The 18839-nt window shown below is 45.4% G+C and overlaps 1 protein-coding gene across 1 annotated transcript in view; it reads left to right on the top strand.

Moving 5' to 3' along the window:
- MDFI (MyoD family inhibitor) overlaps positions 1-4858 on the top strand; it is a 47408-nt gene extending 42550 nt beyond the window's left edge. Inside the window, exons 4-5 of the mRNA XM_081010158.1 lie at positions 1285-1557; positions 3320-4858. Of these exons, the coding sequence (XP_080866284.1) occupies positions 1285-1557; positions 3320-3576 (530 nt within the window). The 3' untranslated portion in view covers positions 3577-4858. The remainder of the gene's footprint in view (positions 1-1284; positions 1558-3319) is intronic.
- The last annotated feature ends 13981 nt before the right edge of the window (positions 4859-18839 follow it).

Genomic DNA, 18839 nt, shown 5'->3' with positions numbered 1-18839 from the left:
AGAGAAGCTCCGCAGCAGAAGCGGATATCTTGCAGAAGGTACCTTCTTCCAGAGATCAGCATACTTTGGATCTCAAAAACCAGACCAGGGAGTGTGTGTTTTTACACTGTAGGAAATAGTATGCAACCTGCATGTACATCAGGGGTGGGGAACCTGTGGCTCTCCAGATGATGGACTTCAACCCACATCAACTCCTGACTATTTGCTGGGCTGGCTGGTGCTGAGCTACAGGTCCCCATCCATGCTTACATCATCACATTTAGTGATTCTACATGCGGTGAAAGATGCTTGCATGATCATCAGACCTGATAATCTATGCATGGATTGCTAAACTATCTCCCATACAGAAATGTCTTCAATATATTGTTTATTATTTATTGAACTCTCCTAAAATGACCAGTTGCCATCCTCTATTACTTTATTAGTTATTCATCTTTCTTGCCACATCATTGTCGCACATTCCTTCAGACAAATTTACTGCATACATTTAAAACTGTTTAACTTACCCTGCTCTCAGTTTAGCCTTTAGTATATTTGTCTGTTTGATTTTTTCCTACATCCAGTACTTATAGCCTCTAAGAGCCAACTAAGAGAGAATTCAAAGCAATAAAATGGGCAAAACATATAAAAAGGAAACTTCTAATCAACAGTGTAGAGGACCTGTGAGCAAACATCACAAAAGGATCTGTATCCAGGTGCAGAACTGATTCCGGCAATCTCATTCTCTTTCAAACTTGTACCAAAACTGCACAGCACTGGCCCTGTAGATTATTTCAGGAGGATAGCTCACTGCTGTGTATGACCGTTACTGAATTCGGACCAAAGTCTATTCTAGGACCAGCCCGCCTCCCCCCTTGCCTAGCTAGTCTTCTGGACAAATACAATACTTTCTGCAAACTGTAGGTACAAAGCTTTTAATTGTGTAGCTTTCATAATGGTTATTCAGCTGAAAAAGAAATAGCTTACAGCCTGAAATCACAAAACTCAATTTGGATTTTGTTCAGGGAGCTGTGGAGGTGATGTTGTTTGCTTGGAGGAGGGATATTGTAAACGTTCTGAAATACTTTAGGTTATCGTTTTGCAACTTATTTTTAAGATTATGAAAAGAAAGGTGGGTTGAGCAAAATGTGAAGGGACAAACTGTTGCAAAGTATTCCCCCCGCCCCAACATAACAGAGTCCACAATTTCTCAATGCTTCTGAGGGCAGTGTGGAATCCTAGATAAATTTCTGTCAGAGCTGCATAGGCATTATGTTCCATAATCTTTCTCTTCCTCCCTAACAGGTCAGCCCCAAAGCCGAGTAACTGTCCGGACCCCTCCAACCTCGACTTTGATTCCCCTGCTGCAGAATGGTGCTGGGCATGTGTCAGACCTCAGTGCTTCTAACGGCGAAGCTGGGAATGGTGCCTTGTGCTCTGAACGCAGCTCACTGTCGGGCTCCCAGAAGCCTCATCGGAAGCTACAGTCTCATCACTCCATCAACAGCCAGATCAGTAAAAAGAGCAAAGGCAGCTCCAAATCTGCATCATCTCAGATACCTACTGAGGCACAGGAAGGTACCTCTCCCCATACCTTAATATTCTTCAGCTACTGCTAGAGTTTATTTGGTGCTTTGTTCATCAGGAGGAGAGTAGAAAGCGCCACCACACCAGTGACTGGATGGTAGAGAATGTGAAGGTGGAAACACTGATGCTCCTGATTACTACTTTTTAGTATATACGCTACCTGTTTTGTTTCCAGACACATGGAGTGGGTCAATGCCTGCATTAAGATGCATGTCTTATCCATAGGAGATATTCTAACCCAAGTTCCAGTTCATGCAATTACAAAGCCAATGATTCATTAGACAGACATGACTGGACCCCAGCCAGCCAGCAAGCCAGCCAGGGTCCACAGAGTCTCAGTGGTAGGACTGGAGAATGGTCAGCTTCCATGCAACAGAGGGCAGATTCAGTGGAAGGATGCAGGCAGCAAGTGGAAGCCAGTACAAGATCAGGGGCAGTTCAATAGGCCTGAAGAAATGGGCCAGAGAGAGAAGAAAGCAAAATTATGGAGATGGATTTAAGAGTTGCTATTCTCACAACTCTTGTTCAGTGTCTGAAACAATTTGATTACATGCACATGTTCATTTGCATTAGCTTTTGAACCTGTATACCTTCCCTCTTTTAGGATTTAGTTACTTTAGCTACCATAGCAGCTGTTGGTTCTTCCTTTTAGGACTTGTGTATGATTCATCCAGATTCTTCATCTAGTCATATGGCAATTGCAGAGAAATGCAGCCTTCACAAGGGAGGTGGACATATCATCCTTTTGGGGGCTAGTGGCAGTACAGTCTCCTATACTTTCCACCACGCACTAAAGCACAATGCAGGAGTGGGAAATGTTTCATGGGGAGTTGTCCCCTGGTTCCCTTTACTATGAAGCTGCTGAGTGGCCCTTGCTTGAGAACTGTGGCGTTGTGTGGCGTACTGAATTTTGCCCTGCAGTTGTTGGCGCTAATTGCTATAACCATTTCTGCCTTGCGCACTCACTATTGGCCAAACATCTGGAGGCTGTATGCCAGTAGTGGGTGTGGCCCAAAGTAAACATGGCCACTTCAAGGGCCAGATCAGGCTCCAAAACTAGGGGCTGGCATCCTGGCTGGGTGGGTGGGTGGGTGGGAGAAAAAAGAGAGACTGGAAGGGGTGGGGGAATGCTCCAAATCAGCCCTTGCAGTTGCACGTCATTATTTTTGCAGCTGCAAGAGGCCGGCCACTGTTTCTCGGCAAGAGACCTCAAGGGACTGTTGATGCCAGCGAGCCAGTAGATGAACTCTCACTATATGTTCTCCCTTTCAACCAGTTGTGGGGCACCTGGCTTATGACGGGATCTTCTCTGGAAGAGAGAGGATTTCTAGTTACATATGTTCAAAAGGAAGGTTCGGGCCTTAATTCATGTCACTATACACAGTGTTGATGTTAACTTTCCCTAGCTGGCCAGGCTCACAATCTCATGACTGCTGAAGTCATCCTAGGTGATTTCTCCCTAGCCATAGCATCCCAGATAATCACTGACTCTCATCCAAGTGTCTGCAGCATCTTCTTTCACTAGACCGGCCCCAGATGCCTTGATATACTGAAATGCAACATTTGTGCTTTTCTTAGCATCGGCAGATTTTTGGAGCAATGCCTTTGCAGAATGCTATGCACAATGGTATCTTCTGTTTCTTCCTGTCTTCTGACTCTGGTGCAATCACTTCTCTCCATGCCTGGTTTCAGCTTCCCATACTTGGCTCTCTTTTGCTTGCTTTTTGATATTCTATTTTCTTTCTGCTTCCAGATTGCTGTGTCCACTGCATCCTCTCCTGCCTCTTCTGCGAGTTCCTGACCCTCTGCAACATCATGCTGGACTGTGCCACTTGTGGCTCCTGCAGCTCCGAGGATTCTTGCATCTGCTGCTGCTGCTGCGGCTCTGGGGAATGCGCCGATTGCGACCTGCCATGTGACATGGACTGCGGCATTATCGATGCATGCTGTGAGTCGGCTGACTGCCTTGAGATCTGCATGGAGTGCTGTGGCCTCTGCTTCTCCTCCTGAGACATGCAGCCAGATCTCATGCCCTGAATATAAACTGAATGTGCGGGAAACCTTCGCAACAAGGTCTCTCCACTGTTCTCCCCCGCCATCCAATAATCTGAATCAAAAGAAGCTATGTTTGAAACAGCAGATGAGCCCTGCGGAGGGGACCAAAATTCTGGGCTGCAGAACTGCTTGGGAACAAGATGTGCAGGATTCTTGTAGGACAAGTGGTGGGTGTGCTTGCTTTATCTCTCCCCTCCCACCAGATTCCTCCCAATGGCAGCTGGGGGAGAGGAGTGTTCCTGCTGCCTGAGCCAAGAGCAGACAAAGATTAGCTGCACATCCAGCTAAGTTGCTTGGCCGGGATCTGGAGCAGTCACACAGAGCCCAGAGATGGGCATGATGTGCTGCCTGGGTCTAGTGTGCCAGTAAGCTGTGCCACCTACTGGCTGTCGGGTCCTGCTGCTGTTCGACTCCTGGGTATTTCTCCCCTTAGTTCTGGTGCTTTTCATTTGGCAAAAGTGCCTTAAGTGTACTGATGTCAACTAGCTGGCAGCCTTGCTCTCTCCTGGCTGGCCACTGAACATCTCCGGCGCCCAAGAGGATGGCAGCTAGCCTAGTGTGCCAAGATGGAATGTTTTCATGCAGCTGCTCTGGGCTGATCCCTGGCCCTGTAGCAGAATTCTTCCAGTGGCAGAAAGAAAGGAAGCCAAAGCCTCAGAGCAGTCCCTAATCTCATGAGAAAGTGACTTGTGAGCAGCCCCTCCACAATTGTCAGCAGCCAGGAGCTGACCTGTTCTGTTAACTTTTAAGAGGACTCGTATCTCACCCCTAACTCCCCTACCCAAATCCTTTAGTCAACCTTTTGCAGTGGACATATCGGTGCTGAGATTAGACAGTCCCATCCAGTCATCTCCATACACATTCAAGGATCTCGATGACATATCTGGTGTTTGAATGCAATACTTTTAAAGGAGCTTTTTCCTGAGGATGAGGATGTACTTCATAGGTGTGGAAGGGGATAACTGGAGCCTCATTTCCATGCCTTTTCCCCACAGCAGGCAAACACTAGGCCTAATGCAAAGGCAGCAATCCATTTGATACTGGACACTGACATGACAGCCTTCCAAGAGAGCCATCCAAAATGGTAGCCTGTTTGGGGACCATAAAGGGGAACAGCAGATGCCGCTCCAAATGTAGACATCCTTGCCATGGGAGTCCTCAAATCCCTTTTAGTGATGGGTTTATATTTTGTCTTTCCATTGTTATTTGTTACTGTAAATAAAATTTTAAAAAATCACTTTGAACCAGAGAATACTTCAGTGTTGTGTACTGGCTTTAGGGGTGAAACTACCACACACTGATAAGCAGGCACCTTTCCTGGGGTCATTTTACCCCAGTACAAATCACACACACCACATATTAAGTGCACGAAGCATTAGCTGACGTATGTGTGCATGTGTGTTTAAAAAAACCATGCCAGCGGTGATTAATTAATAAGCCCATGCACATCTTGTATTAGGGCTGTCATATCTAAGCACAAAATGTTTTGTTTCAAATAGCCTAAATTTATAAATGGAGGACCTTTTTGGGAAGGCATTCTTTAAGACGGAGACAGGCAGAGAGTAATTCCCAGATCAGAGCATCTGAAATGGGACTCACTAGATATATCCCTCCCCCAAAAAACGACTGGAAAGAGCTGAAGAATTGCAGGGGCGTTGCGCTGGAATGAGTGGTTCTGACTTTTGGAGCCTTTGCACATCTCTTAATTCCTTAGCATTTAATGATGAACGCTGTTTGGAGAACAAGGTCGTTTTGGGTTTGATTATACTGCATCCAGGAAAAAAGGTCTAGTAGCCAGACTGCTCCATTTTTTATGGAAATGTTCAAAACTCTCTGGGTTGTGCTTCAGACTGTCGGCAGAGGCTTTGCGTGATAGAATGCTCTCTGTATAAGCCCCCTTAACATGGTGCTCTCGTGAACTGGTGACACAGGTAACAAAGTCGCTGTGGGATGATGGCACCTTTACCCCCATGCTTTGAGATCTGCTGGGAGGGGTGTGGAGCAGCCAGGCTCATGCTTCAGTGGTAACACTGATAGGACATCCTTGTTTGTGGAACTCCCTGTGGAGGTACAGCTCTCCCCCTAGTCAGCTTTTTGACGTCAACTGAAAACTATCTTTTCCTTTGGGCTTTTGGGAGATAAACATGTGGAGCCCAACAGTTATTATTTTGTCTGCTGCTGTCATTCCTTATTATTGTAATATGTTTGGATAAGGAGGTCAAATTCTGCTCTGTGGTATTTTATCTGACGTTTATGTAAACCGCCCTGGGATCCTATGGGGTGAAGGACAGTTTAACAATTAAAAATGATTATGGACGATGACGATGATTTTAGCCCTGTCCCTGACATTGCTGGGCTGTTCCCAGCCCTTTGCATTTTGGGGGATAAGCTTCAGAAGTGGAGAGCTTCTTCTGCCTTTGTAGGTTCCTCACATTTTATATTGCAATCATCTGTGGGTTAAACCACAGAGCCTAGGACTTGCTGATCAGAAGGTTGGTGGTTTGAATCCCCACAACAGGGTGAGCTGTGAGCTCCTGTTGCTCAGTCCCAGCTCCTGCCAACCTAGCAGTTCAAAGCACCTCAAAGTGCAAGTAGATAAATAGGTACCACTCCGGCGGGAAGGTAAATGGCGTTTCTGTGCGCTGCTCTGGTTCGCCAGAAGCGGCTTAGTCATGCTGGCCACATGACCTGGAAGCTGTCTGCGGACAAACGCCGGCTCCCTCAGCCCATAGAGCGAGATGAGTGCCGCAACTCCAGAGTCGGTCACGACTGGACCTAATGGTCAGGTGTACCTTTACCTAACATATAATGGGTCTGGGAAGAGCTTTGAGTTAAGACTAAATGGGCAGCCCCTGTGGGTGGTATTCAGTGAAGTTTTACTCAGAGCAGACCAACTGAAATTAATGAATATGACTAAGTTAGGTCCCTTAATTTCAGTAGGTCTACTCTTGAGTAAAACAGGCACATATTTGGCATCTTCAAAGAATAATCCATCCCCACTAGAACATCTGGGCTGAGGTATGGTAGAGCCCTTGGCTGACACAGGTCTGCTGACTAGGCCCTTCCAATCCCCCTATTTTCCTGTGGGGAAGTTTGCTCTTGTGTTTATGGGAGGGGTGCATTTATTCACCACCAAGTCCATGCAAATTATCGTGGGCCATCCTCCCTCCATATTGATGGCCATCTTGTTAAGAAAAAATAAATAGCATAAACTCTCTTCAAAATGTGAAGTATGTTGGCTAATTAATTACCGTACACACATGCTAACATGTTCCTAATTAGCTTTCGCGGACATCTTATTTCCTAAAAATACCATGGCAAATAATTCAATATTAAATACCACAAAGGGGGCAAGGGAACTGCAGCTGGTTTCCAAGGGCTTGCTGAGACAACAATCCCTAAATTTCTAGACAAAAATGCCTGCAAGAAGTTTTAGAGGCCTCGCAAACAGATCACAGATTTAAAAGACTTGAAAGATAATCAGAAGCTCTTGGGTCCTTTGCTGAATGTTGGGTAAGCATTGCTAGGGGTCCTGAAGATCGTGTCTATGGCTTTAAAATAGGAATGGGGAACCTGGGACCTTCCAAATGTAGGACTCCCAACCGCCATCAGCACCAGCAAGCATGGCCTGTGGACTCTAGGATGATGGGAGTTGTACAACAACATTCCAGGGATTAATAGGTTCTCCATCCCTGCTAAAGCAGCAATAGAGGTTAAGCTGTCACTGGAGCTGCTCTCTTACTGTGCTACCAGTGCCTGCATCTCCCTTCTCTCCTGCCTTCAGGAAAAAGCAGCAGCAGGATTTCAGTTTCTCCCCGCGCAAACAAGGTAGGAGAATTTAGCTGGTGATGTGGGAACAACAATGGCTCCATCCTCCTTGGCTGCTTTGGACATTTTAAATATACACCCAACAACTGTGGGTGGAGTGGGCAGAGGAATGCCAGGTCACATCTGTTTACTTAAGTTTAAAATTCTGTGCCTCCCTCCATCATTGATTCCAGGGCAGTGCATGGCATGGTTTAAAACAAATAAAACACAACATGAAGTAATAACATATCAAACGGCATAAAACAATGTCAGCAACAGCAGGAGACCCACCTCTCAAATGTACTTTATATACTTTAAAGGCCTGGGGAAATAAATAAACGTCTCTTGGTTGCCAAAGACAACAAGGCATGCCGTAGGTAAGCTTCCCTGGGGAAGGTCCTCCATAGATGGGACATCACTGCTGAAAATGTCCTTTTCTTGGTTACCACTTGCTTCCCCTGTTTAATAAACCAGTTTTGTTCCCAACTCTTTTGTGGGACCTGAATCAGTAGTTGAAGTCCAATGCACATTCATCTCTCAGCTCCCTTCTTTCTTCGTCAGTCTCTTGCTTTTACTCTGTTCCTGCCTACCCCCACCTGATCACTGATTTCAGCAACATGAACAGTGCATGAGGTTCTCACTCAGCAAATTGCAGAGTAATCATAATCATAATAATTTTATTATTTATCTGCTGCCCTTCTGACTGGGTTGACCCAGCTACTCTGGGCAGCTCCCAACAAAATATTGTGGTGTTGTTGTTTAGTCGTGTCTGACTCTTCGTGACCCCATGGACCAGAGCACGCCAGGCACTTCTGTTTTCCACTGCCTCCCGCAGTTTGGTCAAACTCATGCTGCTAGCTTCGAGAACACTATCCAACCATCTCATCCTCTGTCGTCCCCTTCTCCTTGTGCCCTCCATCTTTCCCTTTTCCAGGGAGTCTTCTCTTCTCATGAGGTGGCCAAAGTATTGGAGCCTCAGCTTCATGATCTGTCCTTCCAGTGACCACTCAGGGCTGATTTCCTTAAGAATGGATGCGTTTGATCTTCTTGCAGTCCATGGGACTCTCAAGAGTCTCCTCCAGCACCATAATTCAAAAGCATCAATTCTTCGGCGATCAGCCTTCTTTATGGTCCAGCTCTCACTTCCATACATCACTACTGGGAAAATCATAGCTTTTACTATACGGACCTTTGTTGGCAAGGTGATGTCTCTGCTTTTTAAGATGCTGTCTAGGTTTGTCATAGCTTTTCTCCAAGAAGCAAAATATTAAAAACACATAAAAGATCAATCATTAAAAACTTCCCTGAACAGGGCTAAGGGAGTCTTAACTGCAAACTGGGCTGCAACAGGCTGGGAAACTATTGCTAACTCCCTACATGCCTTTGAGTCCACTGAGAGGGGAATGTCAGCTAAATTGTAGGCATTTGCCAAGGACCCCACTCTTGGTGGCCTTTGGGCAGGCCTAGGCTACACCAGCAGCATGAGATCATATGGCAGCAGCACTACTGTGTCCTGAACCACTAGGGTACCATGAGAAATCTCACCCCAATGGCAGAAACCTGTGCTGGACATTAGGCCAATGCTGGACTGGTGGTTCTCAACCTGTGGGTCCCCAGATGTTGTTGGACTACAGCTCCCATCATCCCTGAGCTCTGGCCTTGCTAGCTAGGGGTGATGAGAGTTGTAATTGAACAACATCTGGGGACCCACAGGTTGAGAAAGGCTGGCCGTTACCAGCTACAATATCCGCTCCTTTTCTTTCTTGGCCTTGGGCGTCTCACATTACCCTGGCCAGAAGCCTATCACTTAGTCATTTTCAGTTCCCAGACAGCTAGTTAGTAAATGCACCAATGACAATCCTGTCTGTCTGGTCTGCTTAGGTATATGTGCATTTTTTGCCTCCTTTTTCTTGTTTGCTCAGCCTCCCCAATCCTTTTTCTGTGCTTCTTCCACACTCTTCCTCAGTTGCTCCCCCTCCACCCCCTGCAATCCAAATTCCTTCTTTCTGCATATTCCCATTCCCTTCGGAGCATCTGCTCCTTAGTGATGCTTACTCTTAACCTCTAAACCCAGAAGTTTATTTTGATTGGTTCCTTACATGCTTCGCCTTTCCTCTTAGCCCCTGTCCATGCAGCTTATCAGATGGAAGCGCAAAGGTTGCTGGCTGGACAAAGGATTCCCATTAAACTGGAATGTGCAGCTTGCAGCAGTCTTTTTGTTAATTCTGTTGCTTAAAAGCCTTCAAGCAGCACTATGTACCTAATGCATGGGAAGGGCTTGGTGGAGCGGGGTGGGATATGACGTGGCTGCCTTGATCTCTTCCACCTTTGGGGGGAGCATAACATCACTCTAGCCCAATTAGGAATGGACTAGCGGTAACTTTGCCAACTAACCAGAAAAAAGCCCTGCTCTGCTTTTATGCCTTTAGCTGCAGCTTGGTCTGTGTAAATCAATCATAAAGCTTTTCCCAGTATGTCAATAAACATTAGGATGCACAGACATTCCCCCATCCCATGCACACTGCTGGACACATCCTCAAATGCGATGCAGCTTCTTGCCATCTCCACCCTTGTCAGCTGTGCATTCAAAACTCATGAGACAGGCCCATTTGCCCTTAGGGCTCCTCCTTGCAACCAGGAAGCCCAATTGTGCAGGATTCCCAGGTGGAGAGGCATATACGGTCATCTCTCCTTAACTTAGTGTGTCTACTAGAGGGGCTTGTGTGACAGTGGGCTTTCCCACATCAGGTGGAATTTTAAAATGCAATTGTCGGAAATTTTTATTATAAACATTGATGATGGGTGAGTCATTAGTACTGTAGAATTGGATATAACTGTTGAGTGACAAAATGTCACCCTTTAGCTCAAAATAAAATAAAATATTTTTATTTTAATTTAAATAAATAAAATACATTTAAATAAATAAATTTATTTAAATAAATTTAAATTTAACCCTATAATACACTTTAATACTTGAAAAATAATGACTACATGGCAATGACTACATGGCAATGAAAAGAAAGGAACTCTGAACTTGTTCAAGTACATATATACCCATAGTTTTGGGGGGGCAGGACTCATATTTACAGAAAAATAAACACAAGCAGTTTCTACACTGAATTGTTCAACCATCCCCCATGTTTAGGGGGTTTTCTGAATGGGGTTATTCCTGTCTGTGGATGCTTAAGGATACAAAATCTTCCTCCTCATTGGGAGGAATTCCTATTGACTGAAGCCAGTATCTCCCCACCCCTCATTTATTCCTAAGTTTTGCCACTGCATAAGAGAATTTAAGCTGGTGCCGCTTGCCAAGATACAGTAATGTAGACGCGAGGAAAGCCACATTTGCTGAAATGCTCCTTTTGAAATGCTCCTTTTGCTCCCTGCCTCCTCTATCCCATCTGAGCAACTTACCCCTGCCCAAAAAAGCCACCTACGTACCAAACATAGAATGCAGAAACAGCCTGAATCTTAGTAGGACGGAGGGGTTTGCAAGCTTTGAAACCTGCAGGCAGTGGGCAAAGGAAGAGTTAACCATGCTTTGGGGAATTAATTAACAACAGATGTCTTCAGTTTCAATTAATTAATCTCCTGCCACGCTTGGTTTTTACAGTTCCCTTGGAAGCCTCTCCAAAACGAAGAGCTGTCCAGATGCCAAGGCAAGTCCCATGCCTACAGGCCTGGAGGGTCACGTGGGCCTTGAGCAGCCTGACTGGGCAGGGGCAGTGAGTAAATGGATTTGTTGTTCTCCCATTTGCGCAGCGCCAGCTGGCCAGACAGGCACACTTCCCCTGACGTTGGCAGCAGTGACGCATTGAGCGTCATGCTTCTCAGACTATTTCCCAAGGGGCTGCGGGTCATTGGCCAGCAATTACTGCCACCTGGCCCTGTGTGTTCAGGGGGGACTCTGAAAATCAGTCCAGATTAGGTAAATATATGAATTTAGATCACTTAAATCAGGATCAGTTTTCACTTAAAACTGTATGGCGAGCACATGTGCAGAATTTTAGATGGGGTTTTTAAAAAAATCAGATGGGCTATTTATCTCTTCAATTGAAGACTAAATGATGGTTGCTAAGTGGCAATCTGTGCTACATAACTGCTGAGGAGGTTGTCCTTGCAGACCCCTGGGAAGACTTCTGCACTTTTAACCCTTGAGGATTATTCATGCTGGCTGGTGCAGATGGGAGATGGGGGCCGACAACATTTGAGGGGTCACAAGTTGGCCACCATTACTTTGAGTGGTGCAAGTCCTACAAATGGGAGTTAAATATGTACATCCCTTCCTTTGCCCTGTGTAGCAAAATGCTGTTTGCTGAGTAGTGAGTTAAAGGTAAAGGTAAAGGGACCCCTGACCATTAGGTCCAGTCGTGGCCGACTCTGGGGTTGCAGCGCTCATCTCGCTTTATTGGCCGAGGGAGCCGGCGTACAGCTTCCGGGTCATGTGGCCAACATGACTAAGCCGCTTCTGGCGAACCAGAGCAGTGCACGGAAACGCCGTTTACCTTCCCGCTGGAGCGGTACCTATTTATCTACTTGCACTTTGAGGTGCTTTCAAACTGCTAGATTGGCAGGGGCAGGGACCGAGCAACGGGAGCTCACCCCGTCGCGGGGATTCGAACCACCAACCTTCTGATCGGCAAGTCCTAGGCTCTGTGGTTTAACCCACAGCGCCACCTGCGTCCCTGAGTAGTGAGTTAGTATGAAGCAATTATGGTACTGACCCCAAACACTCTGAGGACAAGGAGCAATCAGTTTAGAAACAATGTACCACCCTAGCAAGTAAAGGACAAATAAATGGCTTGATGCTTTCCCCACAAAGCAGATTTCTGTTGTGCGACTCTTAATTTAAGTAGTACAGTGATAGAGACATGTTTTCCATGCAGCAAGTCCCAAGTTCATTCCCTGGCATCTTCAGATGCGATTGGGAGAAAGCCCTTCTTAAATTTTGCAAAGCCACCGTCACTCAATGTAGACAGTACGAAATGACTTAGATGGCCTCATAGATTGACTTGGTTTTAAGCAGAATCCCATGCTCCAGTACTGGGTAACAATACTGCACCCATACTAATGCCTGGAGACTTGCTATTTTTACAGAACATGCTTCTTCCTGGGGTTAAGATAAGTAGTTTCCCTGGATTAGTACCTTCCCTGCTCCAAAACAGTGTCTGGATAAATACGGAAATCCTTCTGAAACATATACCATCAGGGTGTCCAACAGATCAGACTAGATAGGAATCCATTTTCTGGAACCCCAGACAGATCTATTAAACAGCAAGTGAGATGGACTTTGTGAGATGGCCTTTCCAGCAAATTTCATCCAGAGGGCCCTTTTGATGGATTACATTTAGGGGAGCTTTAATTTTCATCAGCTTAACCACCAGCAATTTATTATGGAGCATATTAATAATGAAAGTTTATTGTCGAATTGCTAATTGACTGCAAGGGAACTACATTCCCTGAGCTCTGCCTTCGCTTTCCCAGCTCGAGAAAAGGCATTAATGCACAGAGCTCTTTTCGTACAGTGTCTCTGCATGGAAATTGCTTTTGGAAATGCACTTCCCTTTTTTAAGAGTTGAGGTTTGGCCAAAGTGCTGGCCCAGGGAAGATGTCCAGCTAGATGGAGATGAAGGATATTAACCTTGAACCTAATGGATAGAGAGAAACATTTGAATAGAAGCACCACAGCAACTATGTCAAAAAACAAAACAACACCTGGTGGTATAGGAGCCATCACCTTAGTAGACTTGCAGTTTAGAGTGTCAGTAATAAACACATGTTTCTTGTTCTAGCCAAAGGCCATGATAAACCCGCAGCAACAGTACCAATAAAGCAATACAGATCATACATCCATAATATGAGCCAACATCCATGATATAAGAGGTTACCAGAGACATCAACAAACTCAAATCCAACTTAATTTCAAACTTAACCTCCAAATCACCACAACAATTTATAGTGATTTAATCTATCGCCTTCCTTTCTCCTTTTTTTTTGCAGTCAGTGCATAGAGGGCCACTGTGTGTTGTAAAGCTTTTTATTCTCACTCAAAAGAAACCAAACTATTTCTGCCAGGGTGGACCAATTTGCTTTTGTAAGCAAATGTTTCAGAAATTAAGTCCCCTTAAGTCCAGTGGCACTTACTTCCAGGTAAGTACATACAGGATGGCAGCTGAAGTTGAATTAGTGAGAGATTGCAGTCCTGAGCTGATCTTCTCCCTGGGAAGCTTGACTTCAGGTCACACCTTGGCCATCAGCTCATTGTGTGGCCTTGGTCATATTACAACCCCTTTCAGCTTCAATTCCTCATTGATAAAATTAGGATACAAGAGACCTATAAGTAGTTGTGAGGATGATATGAAACAAAAGGATTAAAAAGAGGACTCGGTGGGCTTTGAATAAATAATAAAAAAAGAGTGTGACTGAATTTTCTGAGCCAAAATCTTTAGTGTAGATTGGCTCCTCTCACAAAATCGCCCTGCATCACATCTCTTTCCTTTTCTTCCCAAATATAAATGTTTTTGATACTAGTTTCTGTTGCTATTTCAAGAGCAATATCCAAGATCTATATCTAAATCCTGCTTGCATTCTTTTCATCCCAAGCCTAGAGGATGACATACGTCAGAAAATCTTTTTAAATATATTTTTTTCAGCCAGGGTTTTGATTTCCTCCTCTTCTGTCTGCTGTTATAAAATGGCACCAGCTTAACTTTCAACAAACAGTAAGGGGATGCTGAAACTGCAGGCTCTGTGCTCCTGTTCTGGTGACCTAGCAAACCTCTGCAAGGAAAACCTTCTCCAGTGGGATGTGTGAATGCAAGGCTCACTTGTCAAGAATGGAAGTCAGCCATACTGTAGGAACCAGAGAGGCCTCTTGCTGGTCTCCACCAGCTTTGTAGAAAGGTGAGGGACTAACATGAACCAAAGTGCTTTCCTTGCATGTCTGAAGTGGAGGGGCGTGTGGTTCAGGAAATCTGAAAAAGTGTTGCCAGTACCTGGTCAGGCTCATTGAGATGTGTCTTCAATTACCTTTGGTGACTCCCACCACAAAAGAAAGAGCTTTAAATGGCAGACAGACAGCTTTCTTGATGTTTTCACTGGCTGATGTAGAGCTACACTGACCCTCCACCCAGCCAGTTGTGGAGGGTTGTGTTTAAGCAGAGTAGCCAAGGTTGTGGTTATCCTTTGCTCTACCATGCAATGGGGCTGGCACAGGCTCTTAGGATATTGTAGTAAACACATCCGTATTCTGGTTCAATATGGTACTTTCCTTGCCCTTATGGCAATCGTTGCTTTCAACCGCACATGCTATTTCTAGCCACACATTTTTCAAAGGAAAAAAATCAAAAAAATGTGAGGGTTTTCTACTTTCTCATCACCTTCATCGCAAAAAATTTCTCCATCCTGCTTCCTGTCTGGCCGCAATACCAAACTGGCACATGCTGTGGAGTGCTGTGAAATGGCGTCCAAGGCTAGTCACCTGACTTTCAGTCACGTCTAAACGTGCCCCCCATTGGTTGCCTACCCCCTTGGCCAAAACCGTTTCCTCCCCTTTAAGAAGCTGAAAATTTAAAGAGCAAGGAAACACATGGCAGCGAAGTGAGCCAAGCCAAAAAGAAAAACAATTCCGTGGGAGTCACGACTTTTGTTTAATCATCGGGTTGCGCTGCGCTGCCTCTGCTAAGCAGAGCTGGTGGAATGGGGGGGGGACAAGCAGAGAAGGCTGCAGTCTATTAAACTTCCTTTGAGAGCCTGCCAGACTGACAACAGCTGGAAGAAATTAACATTTCAGATCCATCAGCCGCCTTGCTGCTTTTCCCTCCAGAAAACAAATGGCTTGACGGCTGTAGTCTAGGCAGCTTCACCTTGTCCCCCTTCGCTTCAGACAATTGCTGGCTTGATTTTGCCTGTGCGGGGCTTTTCCTCTCCCCCCCCCCCCAACCTGCAATGAGACGAGGAAAGAAAAGCACTACAGAAGTTGTGCTGCGAGGAGTACAGAAAGCTGCTATCATTTACAGGCCTGGCTGGAAAAGTCAACAAAAAGCACACAGTGAAAACGACTTTGGTACACCAGAATCCACAGAAATATCACTGCCAGTTGACTTCGAGGTGTTAAAAATAGTCAGGCTCTTTGTTATTTAAAATGTTTGTTAGCTGCTCTTCAGCTCCCAGAGTAGTATATAGAGAAAGCATAAATAGATTTTAAAAAATAAATCAAAAAGGGCGAGATAAATCATGAAATTAAGATATCAAGCAAACATCTCTGGGGATCCAGAGCTTGTTTATGCGAGGGGTTCAATCACATGCCAAGGAACTTAGGTTGTGCAATTACAGGGGATTTGAGTTTTTGCACAACTAACCTACTTGCCCACAAAAGTGGATTTTTTTTGCAATAAGGAATGTGATGGGGGAAAGCACTGGGAAGTGAGGGACAACAATTGCATGGTATTGCAACACTGTATAATTTCCCTGCAAACAAATCAAGAATGAATGCTCACTAAACAGGTCATCTGGAAGCAGATCTCTCCCATGAGCTGAATTGGTGATGCCTTTTGAAATCTGATGAGTCTCCCCATTTTGTGCACTGGGGTGAAGGGGAGTCCCAGGGCAGCTGGGGGGGGGCTGTCGGGCGGGGGAGTCTGTCAGCTGATCCACCCAAGATGCTGCAGTTGCTTACACATTTCTAATTTGCTCTGAGGAATGTTGGAGGGTATGTAGTTAGCTTCATTAACCTCCAAATTTTGGGTGCCCTCCAAACCAATGCCAAAGTTTTGTAGTTTTGTAGCACGAACCCCGTGTCGCGAGAGCTTCCTGCTGTGGATGCCTGTGGACAACAGTTCATACCACTCAGCGCGAGAGCCTGGGTGGCTTGGAGAGTTGGGGTGAAAGTTGCTAAGTTGTTGTTTCAAAAGCCACTGAGTGAGAATCTGTTGGCACAGCCTGGGGACCTCTTTGTGTTTGGGGGCGGTGTTGTCAGTCATAAGTGAAAAATGGGGTGGGAACTATTGCTAAGACCATTGGCCATTTGAATGCCTTGTGTGTTTTTCCACCTATGTATTTGGTTAAGTGGGTTGTTTTCATTTTTGCCATTGTAATTTTGCTTGTCTACCTTATGATAGAATTATTCATTAGCTGTTTGTTGCACAAGTCTATATGCTTTTGCAATGCTTGTATGTTGTTGGTACCCGCTCTTTAGCTTTATTACTTAGTCCCCCCTACTCTAGGATTGAAAATATTCAACTAAGAGCAGGCTTTAAATACTGTACATGGATGAATGAATAAATGCACTCTGCATTGCATTTATTTCCAGGACTCCGAGAAACAACCCTTTTGCTCTGCCTTGAAGTCGTTTGATAGTTGCCTAGGAGTGGAAGAGCCAGATCTGATCTGCGTTGCTATCATGTAATATCTTGTGGGAACAGAAGCACTCTGAATCCTCCAATACTGGAAGTGAGGCCAACTTGGCAGGCCCAAGACCTCCGTGTGCCAAACTGCAGTCTGTCTGGGAACTTTGGCTTCTCCGGCAGCACAGCCCTGAGTGAACACAGTCCGTATTCCTCTAAGTTCTGCATTGCTACCAGGTTGGAGGAGAAAAGGGACAGTTGGGTGGAGTTTACTCTGGTGGGGGAGTGGGAAGGGTTTCAATATGTGGTGGATACGAAGAGAATGAGCTCTGTCTCAAGCAATACCCAGCTTTACAAGGAAAGTTCCCCAAAGTCAAGTGTGAGAACTTGTTCTTGCTCCAGAAATGCCCTGGTGGCACAACTGGGTTTCTCTATGACAGCCTTTCTCAACCTGTAGGTCCCTAGATGTTGTTGAACTATAACTCCCATCACCCCTAGCTAGCAAAGGCTCAGGGATGATGGGAGTTGTAGTCCAACAAAATCTGGGGACCCACAGGTTGAGAACCGCTGCTCTATGACATGATGCACATTCAAAACTATGATCAGCAGTTTGAGGTACAAGTACTTACATTCACACAACCATCTCAGCATCCAAAGGAGAAAGGTGGTCTTCTCCAGAGCCTAACACCCATGGGTAGTATCCAACACCCTCCTTCCATTAGTGAGGATTTCCACTTGCACAACATCACTTCCCCCTCTCTCTTCCCCCTGTTCATTCCCCCACACCCTCCACAAATCTGCTCCAGAGTGTTGCACAAACCACATAATAGACTGGAGAGCAGTGCCAGATTTAGGGCAGTATGAACAGTTCCCTAGCACAGAGCAACAAGCTGAGAGGGTGCAAATTTGAGACCTACAATTGAGAAGGTCCATTTGGGGTGCCAAATGTTGGCCTTGCACAGGGTGCCATATTATGAAAGATTACCAAAGTCCACCCCTGTTTGAGAAGGCACATAGGGAGGTGAAGAAGGCAGTTCTGTTGCGTAAGGGTAAATCCTTCGTCACTTTGTGGCTTTGTGGTACATGTGCTGCACACTCCATTGCAAACAGTTAACTATCTCTTTATAGGATTGACATAGGAGTCGTTGTATATTCCTGTGCCAAAATGATTTCCATGAGGGAATTTTGCCCCGAGAGAGTTCTTGTAATCAGAGAGGTGCTGATGGTCTAAGTCACATAAAACACCTGTTATGATTTTTCAGACTTTTATAGAATGCAATTGCCCATGACTAGCTTAGAGAGTCTAAACAAGCAGAGGACACCACTTTTTTGAGGGGGTGGTTTATCTCCATTTCTCAGGCAGCCCAGTGAGACTGCAGGCTTGTTTAAACAATGAATTTGCTCTGGTTTGGTTTAAAGTTATAAACACCAACTAAGATAATAAATGGTACCTCCTCTTCCCCTCCTGCCCCCTCTCCAAAACTAAAAAGCCCTGGGTGGCCACTCTAGTTCAGTTTAGTTTACATCAGTTCTTACTGCTGACCAACTTTTGCTGTGTCTGGGGCCGCTTTTCATTTGCACACCAAACCGGCATCAGTTTCCTGCTATAAATGTTGGCCATCGCAACATGCTAGCAGATGTTTGCTGCCTTTATAATGGCTTGTGCTCACTCTCCCAATCCACAGATGTGTGTGCATGTGCACACCCGCACATGTATCTATCCATGCACTGTGGGAGCCAACCAAAATGCAGAAATCCCAGCAGCCTTCACTTCATTAAATACCAGCATTCTTCTCAACTCCGATATACTTAAGCTTCATCCTCAGATGCCCACCTTGATCAGCTGCATGAATATAGGTGAACAAACAGCCTCTGTATTGATGCTGATGTATCAAGTGTAGTGTCAGACAGGCCTTGATAATGTGGCAGCTGGTGGCTCTTTCTTCTTGGCTCCTGGAATGGTACTCTAGGGAAGGGACGGGGTAACAAGCTGAGAGAAGGTGGAGTGCAACATACTCCCCAACTGTACCAGTTTAACTCGGGCTCATAAATCGCCACTTTTCTACG

This window comes from Podarcis pityusensis, assembly GCF_964106645.2.
Source record: "Podarcis pityusensis genome assembly, chromosome: 6".
Classification (NCBI taxonomy): Eukaryota; Metazoa; Chordata; class Lepidosauria; order Squamata; family Lacertidae; genus Podarcis; species Podarcis pityusensis.
This window is presented reverse-complemented; position numbering and strand designations above follow the sequence as displayed.